The sequence below is a fragment of the Microtus ochrogaster genome, chromosome 5 (assembly GCF_000317375.1).
Source record: "Microtus ochrogaster isolate Prairie Vole_2 chromosome 5, MicOch1.0, whole genome shotgun sequence".
Lineage (NCBI taxonomy): Eukaryota > Metazoa > Chordata > Mammalia > Rodentia > Cricetidae > Microtus > Microtus ochrogaster.
In genome coordinates this window covers 38870346-38891014 of record NC_022012.1, presented here as the reverse complement: position 1 = coordinate 38891014, position 20669 = coordinate 38870346, and the positions used below count along the sequence as shown (strand labels likewise).

At 43.1% G+C, this 20669-nt stretch overlaps 1 protein-coding gene and 1 pseudogene across 1 annotated transcript in view; one reads left to right on the top strand and one right to left on the bottom strand.

The window, feature by feature from the left end:
• The first annotated feature begins 3263 nt into the window (after positions 1 to 3263).
• Positions 3264 to 20669, top strand: part of Ube4a (ubiquitination factor E4A) — a 43936-nt gene continuing 26530 nt past the window's right edge. The window contains exons 1-5 of the mRNA XM_005347214.3: positions 3264 to 3359; positions 9906 to 10067; positions 17218 to 17391; positions 18206 to 18318; positions 19826 to 19978. Coding sequence (XP_005347271.1) covers positions 9947 to 10067; positions 17218 to 17391; positions 18206 to 18318; positions 19826 to 19978 — 561 coding nt within the window. The 5' untranslated portion in view covers positions 3264 to 3359; positions 9906 to 9946. The remainder of the gene's footprint in view (positions 3360 to 9905; positions 10068 to 17217; positions 17392 to 18205; positions 18319 to 19825; positions 19979 to 20669) is intronic.
• The window catches only part of LOC101991805, a 39168-nt pseudogene continuing 30003 nt past the window's right edge, over positions 11505 to 20669 (bottom strand).

Below are 20669 nucleotides of genomic sequence, written 5' to 3'. Positions count from 1 at the left end.
TGAATTTTCCTGTGATGTTCAGCTAGCCTCCAATTCATAATTCATAATCTCTAACTTTAAAGATTTATTTATTTATTTATTGACTATACAGTGGTTTGCCTGCCTGCGGGCCAGAAGAGGGAACCAGATCTCATTATAGATGGTTGTGAGTCACCATGTGGTTGCTGGGAATTGAACTCAGGACCTTTGGAAGAGCAAGCAGTGCTCTCAACCTCTGAGCCATCTCTCAAGCCCAACATCAATTTTTTTAAGGTTTTTTCAAGATAGGGTTTCTCTGTGTAGCTCTAGATGTCCTGGAACTCGCTCTATAAACCACACAGGCCTTGAACTCAGAGATCCATCTGCCTCTGCCTCAGCCTCCTGACCAATGAAATTAAAGGTGTGCACCACTATGCCCAGTTTCTAACACCAACTTTGCAATTGTATGTATGCATGAAGTAAATGTGTGCATGTGTGTGACATGGCACACGTGGCAGTCAGAAGACAGCTTTGTGGATAGATCTCTCCTCCTACCTTTACATGGATTCCAAGAACTGAACTCTAGGCACCTGCCTTGTGCAGCAAGTACCTTTAATTGCTGAGTCATCTCCCCTGCCCTGAAACATTATTATTTTTTCTTTTTTGGTTTTGGGTTTTCGAGACAAGGTTTCTCTACATAACAGCCCTAGGTGTTCTGGAACTTGCTCTTGTAGACCAGGCTGGCCTCGAACTCACAGAGATCTGCCTGTCTCTGCCTCTCAAGTGCTGGGATTAAAAGTGTTCACCACCACCGCCCGGCAAATTTTTTAAAACTAAATTTCAGCTTTCAAGGGTTGTCTTTAATCTCCACACATTTACACACCTGTGCTCACATGCACATATCACAAATGCACACACATACACACACCCGAATTTTTCCCTATAAGATGTCTTTAGGAGATAGAACAGCAGTTGATACTCAAATATTGCACAGTGCTTTTATGTATGTGATAAAATATGCATGGTACATAATTTGGTATTTTATAGACTTTTGTTATTTTGTTTTGGTTTATGTTTGCATTTTAGGGAAAAGCTCTGGCTATGTGACCCAGGCTAGTCTTTAACTCATTCAGAATCCTGATTCAATCTCCCAAGTGCTAGGATTATAGGCATACTGCACATGCCTGACTAAATTTACCATTTTCGCGATCCTGATGATTATTAAAGTACCCTTCTTGATGTATCACTTACCCTAAATAGACCATCCAATAGCCCAGGAGCTCAAATGTAACAAAGCAGGGAAGGAGAAACCCACGGTTAGAAGCATTCTCTGCTTCTTGGCTGCCATGGATAAGCAGTCTTTGCCATGAGCTCTTACTACCATGATATTTTGCTTTGGACTTGGCTGACCTTAGATGGAAATGTTTGAAACTGGGAGCCAAAAGAAATCCTTGCCTATTGGCGTTGTTTCCTCAGGTACTAATTACAACAATGAAAACTACACTCACGTTTAAGTCTGCCGTTCCATACATGAAATGTTTTCCGACAGTCATGCAGTTGTCACCACCATTCCCTTCCAGAACTTCTTCATCACCATGAACAGAGTGTGCGAACTCATTCCCCACCATCCCTGACCCTTAGCAACACATGTTGTGTCCCTTTGTGTCTGGCCTCCTTTATGTAGCGTGTCTCCAAAGTACATTCAGTGTTTGCACGTATCAGAGCGCTATTCATCTTTAACACCATAAGCCTGTTAGGCTTATTTAACCTATTTTAATATTTACTTGTTAATGGGCATTAGGGGTTGTTCTACCTTTTGATTACTATAAATACAGCTGTACTCTGGGGGACAAGTACCTATTTAAACCTGCTTTCCGTTCATAAGGGACATCATAAAATTTAGGTTACTGGATCATGTGATTCATATAATAATGCTACGTTTAATGCCTTCAGAAATCACCAAACTGGATTCTAAAGAGGCTGTACTATTTTAAATTCCCATTATGAAAAGATAAGGGTTCCACCCAGGTGGTGGTGGCGCACTCCTTTTAATCCCAACACTTGGGAGGCAGAGGCAGGTGGGTCTCTGTGAGTTCAAGGCCAGCCTGGTCTACAGAGCTAGTTCCAGAACAGCTAGGGCTGTTACACAGAGAAACCTTGTCTGGCAAAGGGGGGAAAGGGGGAACCAAGAAGCAAAAAACAACACAACAAAAAAGATAAGAGTTCCAGTCTTTCTCTCTGCACCTCTTCTTCCCATCCCCCACCACACATACCTCTTGAGAAAGATTTTTGCTACATCACCCAGGAAAGACTGGAATCTATACAGCCCATGAGCTCTCAACCTGTGGATCAAGACCTCTTTAGGGGCCAAAGGACTCTTTCATGGAGGGGGTGGGGGTGCCACATATCAGATTTATATTACAACTCATAACAGTAGCAAAATTACAATTATGAAGTAGCAGCAAAAATAATTTTATAGTGGGGGGGGTCACCACAACATGAAGAACTGTCTTGAAGGGTCAAAGTATTAGGAAGGTTGAGAACCACTGATGTAGCCCATGCTGGTCTGAATTCATCTTCCTGTCTAACCTCCCTCCCGAGGGCTTGGATTTTCAGGTATGGACTACCACATCAGTGAGCTGTAGTTCTTTATATAGTCATACACACACACATACACACACGCACACACACGCATATATAAAATTTATATATTCCTAATATTAATCCTTGATTATGACATGCAAAAAAATCTCCATTTTCTCATTTTGTGAACAGTGCTTTTAGTTCTTGCTACTTTCAATACTTTTGTGTACCTCAAAACAGACTAGTGGGGTGTATACTGTTTGTATAATAAAACTAAGTTCAACCCAAAATAGCACACTGTTTAGCACCTAACACCTGCTCAAAACTTCTTAGACATTGTCTTTGTTGGTATTGTTACTTCTTTGAAGCTACGAAGAGTAAGTGGAACGGCTCCAAAACGCCATAGGACAGGTGGGAGCATAAAAAAAGCAGAAAGCCAGTCTGTGAGCACGCCGGAGATAACAATATTGTATCTGCCCTCAAGAAATGGGTTTCCACGGTGCAACTTAACTGCCCGCTAGACTCCAAACCACGCACCATCGCCAGTCCCGCCCCACCCCGCCCCTCCGCCTTGCCCAATCCCAAGGCCACTTCCGGCCCGCCCCCTGCCAGCCGTCAGCTAGCATGCGCTTGCGCCTTGCCGGTGTTTTGCCTGCCACTAGACAGCGAGAACCGACAACGCCCAACTTCCGGCGCGGGGTAGACAGGCGAGGCGCTCAGCGATGATGTCAGCTCCGGTAGCTTTGCTGAGTCGGAAGTGGGAACCTTTTGGTCGCTGTGGCTGTGAGGTGTCGTCGTTGCTGCCCTTTCAGGCTCTGGTAAGACAGAAGGTATCTTCAGGGGAGGAGGACTGCAACCGGGGTTTTCAGCCAAGCAGCTGCCTGTCCAGGCTTCTGCACACTTGCTGTTCTCCAGTGCTTGCCTGACCTGGGCTCCTCTTCTTGAACTTCGACCCTGTCTGATCTGGAAACCCTTACGGTGCGCCATCGTCGGGTGTCTCTGCACGTGTTTTTCTTCTTTACCAAACCCCCGCTAGAAAAGGCCTGAGTCTTAGCTGTGACTGTCTTTTGGCTTCTTTTATCTAGGACCTGCGCATGGTGGGTGGGTCCCGGGTCTCCCTCCTCCCCACGAATCTCTTGTCAAACCCCGAGATAAATATATGGAGTAGATGACAGAAAACCAGATGCTAACGGGAAGAAATGAAACTCGAGTCAGAGTAATTAAACCAGTTGGATGCATGTAGCAAGATGTTGACGTTTAAGGCGAGTGATGGACTAGTCGCTGTAACTCTTCTGGGATTCCGCTCGAGTGTTTCTTGGATTGAGAAATCATTTCTCAGATTATGTGACCACAACCTATAAGCGTTGTATTTAATGGTGTTCCCTTTAGGATGCGTTTCTGTCTTCAAGAGTAAGAATGGGTTTTTTTTCTCACTCTCACTCACTCTTTTGATTTCCAGAGAAAAGACTATAAAATGGGACCCAAGACAGGATGCTAGGGTTTGATGGGGTTTTGTTTTTTTGGTTTGTTTTGTTTGCTTTGTTTTTGATTGGGGAGTGCATGTGTTTCCGTTGATGAGGTCCTTCTAGCTTGCAGATAAATGTGTTACAAGGATTTTTGTTGTGATACCATGTATAGCACTGAAGGCATTTCCAGGTAGAACATGTTACTCTGGAAACATTTTTAATTCCAAAATAGAGACTTTGTGGAGTATGATTTAATACAGCTTAATTTGGGCAGGGGAAAGGGAATGTTGGGATTGGAACACAAGCGCTGGTGTTTGTACGCTTTAGCTCTGACCTATACCCCACCTCACCCAACCCTACGCACAGAGCTTGGTTTCAACAGTCTCGGTTTTTCAGTGTTGCTGGTAGTTCCACTGTAAAAACTGCTCACAGGACCCAATAGTGGCCTTAAAGGATTAGCAGTACTCTACCTAAGTAAAAGCTTAAATCAGGAGAGGATGGAAGAATTTTATGGAACCAATGATAGACATTTATTACAAATATAGACTTCTGCAGTAGGTATTTAGAGTGAAATTTGTTATCAAGGAAGACTTATTAAAAATGAATCAAAACCAAAGGCTTTGAAAGACTGGTGGTTGTACCATCCCAAAACCTAACAATGGATGGGTGTGTTTCTATATGGCTGTTGAAAACAAAAAGGGTTGTTATTTTTATTACTGCTACTGTTTCTTTTTTAAAAGGATATTTTACTTTTACTTATGTGTACATGTGTGCTTCTGTATATGTGTATGCCATATGTGTGCAGATGCCCCCCAGAAGTAGAGGCATTGGATCCCCAAGAGCTGGAGGTACAGGAACTTAAGAGCTACCCAGCATGGGTGCTGGGAACTCAAGTGCTCTTAGCTGCTAAAGCCATTTCTCCAGGCTTTTCTTTCTTTCTTCTTTCTTTCTTTTTTTCCTTCTTTCTTTCTTTCCTTCTTTCTCGGAAAGACTTTTTTATTTTTATTTATGTGTATGGCTGTGTATTTGTAAGAGTGTGTGGATACCTACAGAGAGCAGAAGGCATTGTTAGACCCCTTGGAGTTGGAGTTGCAGGCATCTGTGAACTGTCCTGTTATGGGTACTGGGGTCCAGCCCCTGATCATCTGATAGAACAGGAAGCTCTCCTGAATGAACCGTCTCTTCAATCCCTTATTTATTTCTGAGTCAAGGTCTCACTGTGTGTCAAGATCCTCTTGCGTCCCCTTCCCAAGTCAAGGATTACAGATGTGTACCACTACACTCAAACAGAAATTTAAAATAGGCAAAGTGAGTATGAAAGCAAACAGAATACCCAGGCTCCATCTTATGAGACAGTTCTTCCTTTCTAGGTACTTTTATTTACGTGTGTAAGCTCAGTGACTAAATCTAAATTGAATCTCCACAGAGATTATCAATCAGGTGATCAGTCCTCCTTCTCCCTATAGCCTTGTTTCTAGAGAAAGAAGTCTCTGTACCAATTTTAAGCAAATATGAAAAAGATGAGTTTAGTAGGGTAGGCAAAACCCTGTTGTTGTTGTTGTTGTTGTTGTTAGCGTTTGTTCTAGTCTTCTTTCTGTTGTTGGAATAATACACTCTGACCGAAAGCAACCGAAAGGAAGAAGAGGATAATTTGCACACTTCTAGTCACAGTTCATCGTTGGGGGAAGTCGGGCAAGAATTCAAGTAAGGCCTTGAGGCAGAAATAATGGGGAAATGCTGTTTGCTAGCTGCTGCTTAGCTGGTTTTCTTTTTTTGTTTTGTTTTGCTTCTTTCTTTCCAGACAGGGTTTCCCAGTAGCAATGGAGTCAGTCCTGAAACTTGCTCTGAAGACCAGGCTGGCCTCGAACTCACAGAGATCTATCTGCCTCTGGAGTGCTGGGATTAAAGACATGTACCACCGCCTGGCTTAGCTAGCTTTCTTATGCATCTAGGACTATCTGCCTAAGAAAAGGTGCCACTCACATGGGGCTGAGTGCTCCTGTATCAATTAACAATCAAGACAGTCCCCCCCCAGAGAAATGTCCATGTGCCTTTCTGATCTGGGCATGCTCCCGATCAAGGCCTTCCTCTCAGATGTCTCTAAGCTATACCAAGTACAGCTAAAACTAACGAAGACAACATCCAAGGTGACAGCAGGCTTATTTGCATTCTCTGTTCTACTCGTGCTTGAGTGCTAAAGAGCCACAGTGTCTGGCCTGGTAACTTAACCTACTGCTGCATCTCAAGACAAGTAGAGAAGTCCATACCTTGATACAGATTTCAAGTAGTGCTGTGATTATGCAGGGCTCTGGAGTAACTGAAGATTGGGCCATCTAGTGAATGTTTGCTTAGACTTCGTGGTTTTCAAGGATAATGTAGTACTTCTGCAGATAAGTAGACTTCAGCCACAGAAGAAAGAAAATCCAATATGAACTTCTACTCAAAACAGGACTGTGTAGGAATGCAATGTAGAAGTTTTTAAATCCCAATATAAACAAGGATAGGATGTAATAGAAGGTTAGCTTCTTTGTGTAATAGAAGAGTATAGAATTAAGGAACTACTGCATTTGTGGAACTAAATTCCCTCTCTTGATAGTCTTGAGAACCGGTGTCCTTGGCTTTCTTGACTTTCAGCTTCCTTTTTACATACGCGATGCAGGTTGTTGTCTCGTGTCTAATGATCTGGACCCTTCAAATTTGTGTGTGTGTGACCTTTTCTTTCTTTCTTTTTTTTTTTTTTTTTTTTTTTTTTTTTTTCCGGGACAGGGTTTCTCTGTAGCTTTGGAGCCTGTCTTGGAACTAGCTCTTGTAGACCAGACTGGCCTTGAACTCACAGAGATTCACCTGCCTCTGCCTAGAGTGCTAGGATTAAAGGCGGAGTGCTAGGATTAAAGGCGGAGTGCTAGGATTAAAGGCGTAAGCCACCCCAGTCTGGCTCAGGAACTCTCTTTATAGACCAGGCTGGCCTCAGACTCACAGAGATCTGCCTGTCTTTGCCTTCCAAATGCCAGGATTAAAGGCATGTGCCACAACACCTGACTTTTCAATTATATTTTTAAAAAAACTTACTCAAGCCAGACATGGTTATCTGTGCCTCTAATCTTAGCACTTGGAGACTAAGGCAGAAGAATCACTCTAAATTCAAGGCCAGCCTGAGTAACACAGTGAGACCCTGCTTCAGTTAACAACAGCAAAAGCCTGGAGATAGATGACTTAGTGGGTAAGAGCTATTGATATTCAAGCTTGAGGACCTGAGTTTAAATCCTCGATTTAAAGACTAGATGTGTCCACATGTAGCCCTGTAACCCTGGCACTATGGGGAGCAGAGATGGGAGAATTGGTGGTGCTTGCTGGCCTTCATCTCAGCTCCAGCTTCAGTAAGAGATCCTGTCTCAAGTGAATAAGGAGAATGATCAGAGACCCCAGCGTCTTCCATGGGCCTCCATACCTGTGTACATATATGCCACACACCTGTACATACACACACTCTTCAAACGGGCATATGCAATTGGTTGGCTTCTATAACTGAGACATCTGAAGAGTTCTGTTTTCCTGTATGGTAGCTTAATTTGGGGGTGTAAAGGTGACAGCTCTGGGCTTGTGTTTTACTAGCCTAGCAACACAAGAAGGAAGAGTTCCCTTCTCGATAGATTTAGCCAGAAGTCCAAAGACAGTGTTCACTGATTCCTATAACCCTTGATAGGATCTTTTGCCCATTCATGGATCAGTCACTTTGTCCTCTATGCCCTTTCCTGGAGCTGGTGGATGAGATCAACACATATGTCCAGATTATCTGGACATATGTCTTGAGTGGAATTGATACTCAGAAGAAAAACCAAGGGTGTCATGTTGAGAAAAAAGATGGTACTATTCCAGAGACAAAATATCAAGAGTTCACTATAGTTTTTGCCGTCTTTTAGAGTTCAGAATACCTTGGTGGGGCACCAGAGGTAGTGAGCCAACAATGAGACAGTTTAGGATGGCACCACATGAACTAGAGATGAGCTAAGCTTAACCAGTGGCAACATAGGAGAAAGGCCTCTCAAGGACAATTCGTTCCAACATAAAATATGATATTTTCTATTAAGCTCAAGTAAATATACATGGTAAAAAAAAAAAAAGGAAAGGAAAGCAGCATCTAAGAGTTCATTTCCTTAGAGTGGTAGGAAAGCCCAGGACCATCCTAAGAGGAGGTCAGACTGGCTAGCTGTCACTGTGGCTAATTAGCTTTTAACTCTGGGGCAGGAAATTTAACAGAGGCCATGAAGCAACTCATAGAAATGCCAAGATATGCCAGGCGATGGTGGCACACGCCTTTAATCCCAGCAGAGGAAGGAGGATCTCTGTGAGTTCGAGACCAGCCTGGTCTACAGAGCTAGTTCCGGGACAGGCTCCAAAGCCACAGAGAAACCCTGTCTCAAAAAAAAAAAAAAAAAAAGAAATGCCAAGATATAAGCTCTCTTCCTCCAGTAATTAAGGGTAACTTTTCCAATTTGTACTAGCTTTTGTTAATGTGAGTTTGTAAGGGACCTTACTTCCATGAACTGAAGGTAAGCTAAGCATGGTGTTTTGTTCCTATAATCTCAGCACTGGGGAGGCTGAAACAAGAGGATCACAAATTCAGGCCAGCCTTGGAAAGACCATGTAATGGTGATACACTCCTGTAATTCTAGCGCTCAGGAGGCCGAGACAGGAGGAGCATGAGTTTGAAGCTAGCCATCAAGTTCCAGGAAAGCTTTGGCTTTATAATGAGGCCTGTCTCAAAAATAGACTAATTAACTAAAAGTAGATTGAATCTTCTTCCTCCTCCCTATCCTGTCCCCTCATTTTTGAGGTGTTATATCTATTTTATGTTAGACAGTCTACCTGACAGTTGAATTTGTTTTTTAAATATAAAAAATAGATAAGCAGTAAAAATTAGTATAGGATCAAAAAAACTAGTCAAGCATGATGAATGCTAGTAATCCCAGCACTCTGAAGGCTGAGGCAGATTCTGTAATTTTGTTTTTGTTTTTATTAATTTTATATTTATTTTATGTGTGCGGGGTGTTTGCCTGGTCTTATCTCTGTGTACCATGTGCATGTCTGGTGAGTGTGGAGGCCAAAAGAGGGCATCAGATGCGCTGGGATTAGAGTTACAGACAGTAGTAAGCTGCCATGTGGGTGCTGGGAATTGAACCTAAGTCTTCTAGAAGAGCATCTGGTACTCCGAATCAATGAGCCATCTCTCTAGCTCCAGATCTGTAGTTTTAACCTATCAGTAAAATTAGGTTACTTAATATACATGAGGGACCTGCAAACACACAGCTAATCCTATTCTGGCCTTGATTCAGCGTTCCAAATCTGAGTGTCAAGACAGGCATGGTGTTTCATACTTGTAATCCTAGCATTTAAGTGTTTGCAAGATTAGGAGTTCAAGGTTCTCTTAGCTACATAGTGAGCTGAGTGTGTGTCACCGCCCCATGTAATATGAAAGCCTGCCTTTTAGAAAAGGGTTTGCCCTGGGTTCCTGTGTAGCTAAGGAATTCCCAGCTTCAGCACTTTGTAGCGGTCTTGGCAGGTACCACCTTGTTCTCTGCATGCGAATGAAGACTAGTCTGCTGGCTTAAAAACTTATGGGAAATCCATAATTCTTGTGTTATGTCTCGGGCCTATGGTTACAGTTAATGGAGAATTGCAATCACTGACTGTTTGAGCCTTTTGAGTTTTAGCTGTGTCCAGTTGGTAGGTTTGTAACCATCTTACCAAATATGTCTTGAGTTTGGGAACAGGAATTGGCATGTCTTCAAAGCATTTCAAAGGCATAGTGCTCAAGAAATGGGAAAAGAAACAATGATGGGTAACTACAGTGATTGTGTTTGTCTGCCCTTCTGAATCTAACTCCTGTCCTTTGCATAGCCCCTCCCCCTAGGGCTGGATGGAGGATACCTTAAAGTGAAATGACAGACCAGGAGAATAACAACAACATCTCAAGTAACCCCTTTGCTGCTCTTTTTGGCTCCCTGGCTGATGCCAAGCAGTTTGCAGCAATCCAAAAAGAGCAGCTGAAGCAGCAATCTGGTAAGTAGAGGAGCCAATAGCAGCAGATGTCATGACCTAGAACCGGGTCTTCCAGAGGAGGGATTCTTTAGAAAATTAACCGCAATTAGAACTTAAGTTTGGGGCAGAAGTTGTTTTGCTTTATTTTCTGTCTGTCTGTCTGTCTGTCTGTCCTGGTTTGTTGTTGGTTTTCATGGCTTGTTTTTGTTCAAGGGACTTCCCCATGCTGTCCACTCACTCACATAAAAAGAGCTTGGCTGACAGGTGGTTCCACAGGGGCAGATGGCAGCTGTGATCACAAACTGGCAAGTTGTTTCATTAAAGGAGAAAGGAATTGTCTAGGAGTAGCTTTTTAACATAGGAAACCAAGGCGGTGTGGTGAGCCAGCTGCATGCAGTTGTAGAAACCATATATAAGAGAATCATAAATGGTTTCTGATATTTTAACCAAAAAAAAGGATTGTTCTTAACCTGGCACTTCGTAAGAATTCTTGGGTTTAGTGTATCTTTGGCTCTGCTGAGTGGCCCCCCTTGTAACTCACTGTTGTTAGGACAGACTGCTAAGAATCTAATCCTTAGTTTTAATATGAAAAAAGAAAAACAAAACTCAGAATAATCTCTCAATAGCCAGAAAAATGGCTTTCCTCATTTGGAACTGAATTTACGATCCAGTACAGCTTCTTTCTATCTGGAGACAGACCAGAGGGGTTAGAATATATTTCTGAAACACATTGTCTACTGGGAAAGTCACATTGATTCAAACTAGAAATGACCCTCCCTTCCCCAAAAATAGTGGGGTTTTTTTTCCTTTGATAAAAGGGAGAAATAGTTTACATTTTCCCTTCGTTTATTTAAAAAGTGTATAGTTCGGGTCCACTGCTGAGTTTGGCCTTGCTTTGCGATTAGGATCAAATAGACAGGAGGGAGAAGCAGCAGGCAGGGGCAGAAGAGCTGGTGGATGAGCCTAGAGAAGTAAGCACAAGGCTTCTTCGCTGGCTGGGAACAGGCTGGAGACAAGAGCACTGTGAGTGGCAAGCTGTAGGAATAAGGCAAGAACATGCTGTTCTTACTGGCTTGGGACCTCCTCACCTCAGTTTGTTTACACTGGGTTCCTTGTGCCACCTGGTCCAACCTGTTTGTCACCAGCAGTTAGTATTCTGCCAGAACCTTTGGCCTCCTATGCTGATCTTCAAATCTGCCAAACTTATACAGGGAAACATCTTACTTCTCAGAGTTTGGTCCAGACTTTCAGAATAGCACTTTGTCAAGAAAGAAAAGAAGTCAGCTGGGTACTGGAGGCATGCACCTTTAATCCCAGCACTCAGGAGGCGGAGGCAGGCAGATCTCTGACTTTGAAGGCAGCCTGGTGTACAGAGCAAGTTCCGGGACAGCTAAGGCTATGCAGAGAAACCCTGTCTTAAAAAAAAAAAAAAAAAAAGTTGTCCACCTATAAAACATAAAACATTAAAGGATGTCAGTTGATAAGAAAAAAAAAAGGTAGGAAAAAACTAGAAGACAAGATGTGACAGTAATTTAAATACCAAGTGATAAAAATTCCAGTCTTACTAATCTATAGGAAAATGCCCATTGAAACTACAGTTAGGGGCTGTCGAGATGGCTCAGTGACTAGAGGCACCTGTTTCCAAGCCTGATGTCCTGAGTTCGGTCCCTGGAACCCTCTTGGTGGAAAAAAAGAAGACTACAGCAAGGTGTCCTCTGACCATGCATGTGCTCTGTAGCAAGCATGCAACCAACATACACCTGCTAAAGAAATGTAATAAAAACCTAAACAATTACATTTTTGTTTGTTTGCTTAAAATGTCATTCTCATCTTTATTTTTGGTCATGAACATATTTTAACAGCCTTGGTTTATATGTGTATAACCATAACATCAAAAGCATTGCAATTTTTTAAAAAAAAGCAATACAGCCTGGTGATAGTGGTGCATGCCTTTAATCCCAGCACTTGGAAGGTAGAGACAGGCGGATCTCTATGAGTTTGAGGCCAGCCTGGTCTACAAAGTGAGTTCCAGGACAGCCAGAACTGTTACCCAGAGAAACCCTGTCTCGAAAAAAAAAAAATGCAATCTTATTAGAAAATTCCTCAATGTTCACTAATGTTTACTTCACTTTAAATAATTGTAAGTAGCTGGGTGGAACGATGTGTTTCCACATACACTGACAGTTATAATCAGGGTCTGTATATAGAAACATTGTCTTACACACACAACAATAATAAGTAATTTTTTAAGCCTACACTAGTATCAGCTAGTGTAGTACTGGTACTGTACTACTAGTACAGTAGTAGTAGTACTAGTACTGGCTCCTGGGACTTAACAAGCAGAAGCTCTTCATCCACACTTGAGATGAGGTGTCCACCTGGGAGAATTAGGAGAATGCGTACAGCAGGGTTAGGGAGGCACTGAGGAGGTTTGTGATGGCGCCACTGTCCTCACATTAAGTAGCAGAGCATTCGGGGCATGGTAACTGTTGCCACTCCACATTAACTAGTCCTCAGTGGCAGGTACTGCCTAGTCCCTCATTTCATACAGAGCAGGTGCTTAAAACATGTTGCCTGGACTGGAGAAATGGCTCAGGTTAAGAGCATTGGCTGCTCTTCCAGAGGTCCTGAGTTCAGTTCCCAGCAACCACATGGTGGCTCACAACCATCTATAATGAGATCTCGTGGCCTCTTCTAACATTGTATACATAGTAAAAAAAAAAAAAAAAAAAAGTGGACCCATGTGCAAGAGTATGCTCTCAGCACCCAATAAAGAAACAACAGCTTGACTTAAAATAGTTCACATATTTATATCTCCCTAAAGAAAGCTTGTATGTGTCTGGTAGATGTTGAATTGATGGCATAATGTTAAAAACTGGCCAGAATTAACCCAGCACCCAAGACTCCCAACATGTCATGTTAAAACTTCTCCACTGAAGGGATTTTAGTCATCTAAAACTTCCATGCCTGACTGGCCAAACCAGTCTCCCTAAAGTTAAAGAAGTGCAAGGAGTTTCTAAGATCAGGAATCGTGTGAGTGTTTCGCTTTCTTCAAATGAAACAGTAAATGCTACAGAGATAGCATGATTTGTCAAGTCAACATCAAAGCCCAAAAACAAAAGAACAAGGTTATTTTCAACTGTGTTAATAGAACTGCTAAGTTTACAGTTCAGACTCGCTTCCACCTGCCTTTGGATGCCTTGTCAGTTTCGTCTCCTTTTGTATCATGAGGACACTCATGAGCCCACGCTCCCCTTGGCCCAGTGGCATCTATTGCCACATCAATGACCGAATCGGGAGTCATCCATCTCAGGAACATGAGGAAAAGATAGCTGAACACAGCCAGCAAAGCAAAGCTGTGGCCTGTAAGTGGGCCACAGTGAGAGACGAGCCTGTTCAGCCTCTTATGCATCGGCAGCACGGCTTCCTTCCCCGCCCTCTCGTACACCTTCTCGGTTCTCTCCGCCACATTCCGCCAGGTGTAGAGAGCCTTTACTGCATTGTGGATATTTTCTGCATCCGGTAACATCCCTGACTTCACTTGGAAAATAGCTTTTTCCAGCCCTTTACACAAAGATCTTACTGAAGGTTCGCATAAAATAATAAGATTCTCTGGAAGGACTTCGGGAATCCCACCAACCTTGGTGCTGACGACCTGTAGACCACAGCTGGCGGCTTCCAGGATTGCCATGCAGAAGGCTTCAGTCAGGGAGGTATTAAGAAAAATATGGCCTTGAATTAAGACATTTCTGACATCCTTGTGTTCTAAAGCTCCCAAAAGATGCACCCTGTCATGTAGTTGGTATCTTTCCCGTACTTCTTCCAAAACTATACTCTTTGGTCCCTCTCCTCCAATTAGGAAATTTAACTCGGGATATTTCTGACAGAGTTCAGGTATAATCCCACTGAGCAGGTCGATCCCTTTTCTGTAAACAAGTCTGCTCACCACAACAATAGTTATCCTGCTGTCATGCCTCCCAAGTGGCCCTGGGGTGAAGTCAGTAGGATCCACAGCATTAGGAATGACAGACACTCTTTCAGGATTCAGTGCTGCTCGTAGGACAGTGTTTTCCTTACTTGTATAAGAGACACAAATGACGTGGTTTGTGTCACAAAGCGACACAGTTAGAAGCTTGTTTGTGAGCACCGAGCTGACATCAGCAAATCCGAAAAGGGAATGGTCTGTGAAGACTGTCCGAAGCCCCATTGTCTTGGCGTGGAAGAGGGCATCATGAGCCATGGCAGAAAAAGAACTGTGGGAATGGATTATGGTAACTCTCTCCCGAACAAATATGTACCTGAGCAGTGGCAGACTGTGAAAGAGAGTCGTGGCTGTAGATTGGTTGTACATGACTCTGAGAGGCAGGTAATAAACTTTGAGGCCATTGGTGAGGTAACGGATGCCCTTTCGATTTCCGTACGCATGGGTGACGATTATGACCTTGTGCCCCCTCTCGATGAGGCACTGAGAGAGCTGGTAAATGTGGCTTTCCACACCTCCCATGTTTGGGTAGAAAAAGTCAGACACCATGCATATATTATGTGTTGGGGTGCTGTTGGTAGAAAGACTTCGAGGGCTAAACTGGGAAGGGGTCACTGAGGGGGGCTGGCCATGCCCACCTCCTCCTCTATAGGCCATGCTGAGTTGGTTCAGGAATCAGTTCTCAATAAAAGCTGGTTAAGAAATGTGTCTTCTGCCACCTGAAGCTCATACTGTGATCATTTTTCTCCGTATTGAAGGGCAGCAGCGCTCAGTTCCCTTTACGTTTTTCTTGACCTCTCTTGTTCTGTAGACCTTTCCTCCACGCGTGCCTTGTTTCAGTGTAGATTCCTCTGTTTTCATGCTGCCTCTGTAACTAGATCACATTTTATTAAAATTAGGAGACATTTTCTCAAACTCCTAGCTAGTTGTGTAGATAAAATCAGTCTCTTTGAGAATAAATTGTGTTAACTTTTAAAATACTTTAGCTCTTTAAAAGTTGTTGTATTGTGTTCATTTAGTGTGTATGTGTGTATATGTGTAGGACAGAGAATAACTCGCGGTGTTCAGTTCTCTCCTTCCCCCATGTGGGCTCCAAGGATTGAACGCATGGCACCAAGCTTGGCAGCGAGTGCCTCTATCTGCTGAGCAATCTCACCCACTCTGTGGTTCTCAAGCTCTTTGAGCCAATAATTCTACTTCCCAGATTTTTGTCTTATAAAAATACTCACCCACGTGAACAAAAACAATCAGATTACACTCAGTGCTGTATCTCTTAAGATCATGAAACCCTGGAACAGGTCTCATGTTCATCTGATGAGTAAACATGGAGTTTAAGTGACTACACAAGCCATAGTAAAGGCAAAAAGTACATTACTACACAACTGTTAAAAGAAATGAGATGGGCTGGGCCAGCTAGTGCTGGCCTATAATCTCAGCTACTCAGGAGGCTAAAGCAGGAGGATTGGAAGGTCAGGCCATCCTTCCCGACAGTTTAAGGCTGGTCTGGGCAACATAAGACACTATATCAAAGACGAAAAACAGGGCTGGGGACATAGTTCAGTTAGTAAAGTGCTTGCCAATCAAGCACAAAATCTGGGCTTAATCCCAGGTGCAACATGAAAGCAGGTGTGTGTGGTGGTGGAGAAAAGGGGATTACAAATTCAAGATCATCCTTATAGCGAGTGTGTGGACAACAGGAAACCCTGTTTCAGAAAACACAAACACAGTAAGTGGAATGAAGAAGGCCTCTGAATGACTCACAGGAAGGCCTATGGAGGGCTGGAGAGATGGCTTCGCAGTTAAAGAGCATGGGATGCTCTTGTAAATGTCCTGGGTTTGGTTCTCAACACCCACATGGTGGCTTGTAACCATTGGCAACTCCAGTTCTGGGGCTTCAATGCCATCTCTGACTTCTTCAGCCATAAGGCACACACATGCATTGCATATACATACATTCAGACAAAACACCTATACCAAAAAAATAATAATTTTTTAAAGCCAGTTGAGAAGCTAGAGAGATGACCCAGTGGTTAAGGGCTGCTCTTCCAGAGATCCTGGATTCAATTCCTAGCACCCACATGGCAGCTCATAACCATCTATAACTAGTACCATGGGATCTGTTGCCCTCTTCTGGTATGCAAGCATACTTATAGACAACACACACATACATATATGCATGCAAATGTGTGTATGTATGTATATATATATAAAATCTTTAAAGCCGGCTAAGGGGCTGGTAAGATTACTCAGTGGGCAAAGGCACTTGCTTTCCAGTCCTGATGACCTGAGTTTGATCCTTGGAAACTACATAGTGGAAGGAGAAAAAGAATTCCCCTGAGTTGTTCTGAGATCTCCAAATGCATGTCATGGCACATAAACATACACACACACATACAAAAATAAGGAAATGGTTAAAAAAATGTTCTAAAGTATGGTACAAATCTGTCATTAACAATAACAAAAAGACATGGAGAGATGGCTGAGCATGTGTATTTCCGCACAGTGCATACATACTCATTAAAATCACCATTAAAAAATGATCCCAATGAGATGGCTCAGCAGATAAGGTCCTGCCACCTTGTCTGATGACCCGAGTTCAGTCCCCACGACCCATACAAGAGGAGAAAACTAGTTGCTACAGACTGCCTCTGACCTCCAGGTGCACACTGACACATTCCCACACACAAAAATAATGTCAAAGAGACAAGGAAAGGCAGCTGAAAAGCATAACAATTCTTTAAATAAAAAAACAGTGGTAATGAATGCTAGCACAAGAGTCTGGAGCACTGCAGAATTAAGCAGCTATCTATAAGGTACCAATTGGACAAGCCCTTCTACAGGATATATTCCTGAGTGTAAAATTACCAGAACAAATGTATTCTCCGAGGAAAGGCCATACATTTAAAATAATTACTGTCATTTGATCTATTTGATAATTATTTTTTCTGTAAAAATGTTGGATAATGTTGCTAATTTTGGCAAGGTGGGGTACAATTATGGGTGGAAGAAATAAAGCTTACTGTATAGAAGGCAATTTCAGAAGCCTACACTCACTTGCCTGGCTTGAGTTGCTCCCTAGTGAGATGAATGTTTCACACCTACAGTTGTTCTGGCGGCTACATTCGTTCTAGGTAGTGTGTTTGTCCTAAGGGAGGAGCATACTGTGTAACAGCTTACGTGTTCTGGCAGATGAGCTCCCAGCAAGCCCAGATGATTCGGATAATAGTGTGTCGGAGAGCCTGGATGAATTTGACTACTCTGTGTCTGAGATTAGCCGCTCCTTCCGGTCACAGCAAGAAATATGTGAGCAACTCAACATCAATCACATGATCCAAAGGATCTTCCTCATTACCCTGGACAACAGTGAGTTGTGGACTTACACCCACCAATTGATTGTCTCTTCTTCCCTCTTGGCTTGGTCCAGGGACTACTTTGGCTCTTAGAAAATTGCTGTGTCTAATGGTTAAAACCACCCCTGTCCTCCCTGGAGCACAGGGTTTAGTTTAATAAGTTTTTTTTAAAAAAACAGCCAAGAGGTAGTGGTACAACCTTTCATCTCAACACTTGCAAGGCAGAGGCAGGTGAATCTGAGTTCAAGTCCAGCCTGGTCTACAGCATGAGTTCCAGGACAGCCAGGGCTACACAAAGAAGACCTGTCTCAAAAAAACAAACAGTATTTCTACAGATCTAACTTCTGTTGCCATTTTGGTGCTTACTGGGCTGTGTAACTACATGTCTCTACTACCTTTAAAAGGAAGTAGAAAGAGTAGCTAACCCCGATTTCTTCTTCCATGGATGCTGAGAAATCCAGATGTGTTTTACCTCTGTGCCCTGTCTGTAATTCAACCCTAAAGTTAATGCTAGTATCTGGAATTTTCTTCCTACATGTCATACTGAGGGTCCATAACAGTATGCTGTGTAGCTTCTTTGTGTATCGATCACTGTAGTGAATTCAGGAGACTTGCTATCAAGGTCAGTTGCTGGAAGCTGAGCACAGCTGTACATGCCTTTAGTCTCCACTGCTGGGGAGGCTGAGGCAGGAGGGACTACTTGAGCCTAAAAGTTAAGGACCAGCCTAGGCAACATAGCAAGACCCTGTGTCAAAGAAGGAAAACAAAACCGTGTCATGAGGACAGGAACACTACCTTTAACCCATCAGATTAAAACTGTTTCACAGGTGACCCAAACTTGAAAAGCGGGAATGGCATCCCCAGCCGTTGTGTGTATTTGGAAGAAATGGCAGTAGAGCTGGAAGATCAAGACTGGCTTGATATGAGCAATGTCGAGCAGGTACCATTTCTGATTGTGTGCCCTCAGCAAACTGCAGCCATGCTGCTAGATCCTGTTCCTTCTCCAGACACCTTGGCTTGCTTCCACCTCTTCCTATTGTGTGTGGTATTCCTCTCTGCCCACACATCCAAATCCACCCATTCTTTAAGGACCAGTTAAAATGCCGTCAAAGTTGCCAGAAAAGAGTTGTTCATTCCCTCCTCTGAGTTCCTTATCCACTTCTTATACTTCTTATGGGAACTGTCACTGTCTCTAATGGCTTGTTATGGAACCTCCCCTATCACTCCCATTAGACTCTTAAGTTCCTAAAATAAGCCCATCTCTTCCTCACACACTTTCAAAAAAAAATGAAAATCAGGCTGGGGAGATGGCTCACCAGCAAGTTTGGTTTCCCAGCCCCACATAGTTAGCTGTGTCCATATGGGACAACAAACGAGCGGGAGCGGAGAGAAGAGGGCCTGGGAACTGGCTGAAGAGTGGCGAGCTCGGAGGAGTCAGGTGGAGAGTGACAGAGCAGGACAACCAGTGCCCTCCAGGAGATCAAGGACAGAAAGCCGTAACTGCTTCCCAGGGTGCCAGAGCCCTAATAAATGTATTGTACCTTTGAAAACCTGATTACCAGCTGGGCATTGTGGCAGATACTTTTAATACCAGCACTGGGAGTCAGAGGCAAGCAGAGCTCTGTGAATTCACAACCAGCCTGGTCTACATAATGAGTTCCAGGACAGCCAGGGTTACTTGAGAAACCCTGTTTTGAAAAACAAAATAAAGAGCCTAGAGAGAGGGCTCAGCTATTAAGAGCATATCCTGCTACAGAGAACCAAAGTTCAATTCCTGGCACCTATGTCATATGGCTCATAGCCACCTGTAACTCCAGTTCCGGGGGAACCAATGCCTCTGGCTGCCATGAGCACCTACAGGCATGTGCACATACCCATACAGACACAACACATGCACATAATTTTTAAAAAAATTTAAAAATTGAGTGGTCTGCAGATCAAGTCAGTTCTCAGAGAGGCTACACAGAGAAACCCTGTCTCGAAAAAAAAATTGATTTCATGTTTCGTCAGTGATTAGTTTTTAAAATTTAATTATTTTTATGTACATTGGTGTCTGACCTGTGTAAGGGTATCAGTCGGGTCCTCTGGAACTGTAGAGTCAGTTGTGAGCTCCCATGTATGTACGTCCTGAACATTGGTCCTCTGGAAGAACAGTCGGTGTTCTTAACCACTGAGCCATGTCTCCAGCCCCTCAACACTGATTCTTAACACCATTCAACAAGAGACCTTTGGCTGTGACTATCCCAGACACTTGAGTCCTACTTTATAATAACTATGTATATAGTTAGGTCCTAACATTTTTAGGGTAATTAGATATTGAAACCTACCCTCCCCCTTATTCTGAACTACATCTGATTCTTGCCAAAGCATGTATCAAACTTTTTATATCTTAGTGTTCTGGATTTACATTGCAGTAGATTAGTATTTTTGTTTATTTTTGTTAATAGGCCATCTTTGCTCGGTTATTGCTTCAAGATCCAGGAAACCACTTGATCAGCATGACTTCTTCTTCGACGTTAAATCTCTCTGCTGATAGAGATGCTGGGGAGAGGCACATCTTTTGTTACCTTTACTCCTGTTTCCAAAGAGCCAAGGAAGAGGTAAAGGAATAAGTCCCATGGAGTTTTAGATCATCCTCTTGAGTAGCTTTGGCATGTAAGTGGGAGTTGGGTCGGTGTCTTTCATGTCATGGTATATATGTATGTCTCATGGTGTGTCTGCAGCTTAGTTTTGTAGCACTATGAGATTGCCATAAAACCTTAGTCTCATCTCTGTGACTTGAGGTCCATCTCTCTTCCCGGTTAAGCCAATCCCTTCTTCTCTATATCTACCTCTTTAGAAATCACACACTTAGGAAAGACTAAACACCATTCCAGCACTCATGAGCCTCAGCACAGCACAAAGATTGCTGCAAATTCAAAAGGCCAGCCTACACTACATAGTGAGACCAAAATAAAACGACGTAAATCAAGCAAAACCCAAATCTGTTAACAGCATTTCCAGTGAGATGAAAATACTGAATTGGGCTGAGCTTGACATCTTCAGGATTAGAATTTTAGCAAGTGACCTTTTAACCCAAAGAACAAAGTCTGTCATGAATCATGAATTTTCAGTCCTCAAGAAACCAATACTGCCAGGCAATAGTGGTGCGTGCCTTTAATCCCAGGCAGGCAGAGTCAGGCAGTTCTCCTGACTACAGAGTGAGTTCCAGTACAGCCAGGGCTACACAGAGAAACCCTATACAAAAGAGAGAGAGAGAGAGAGAAGAGGAGGAGGAGGAGGAGGAGGAGG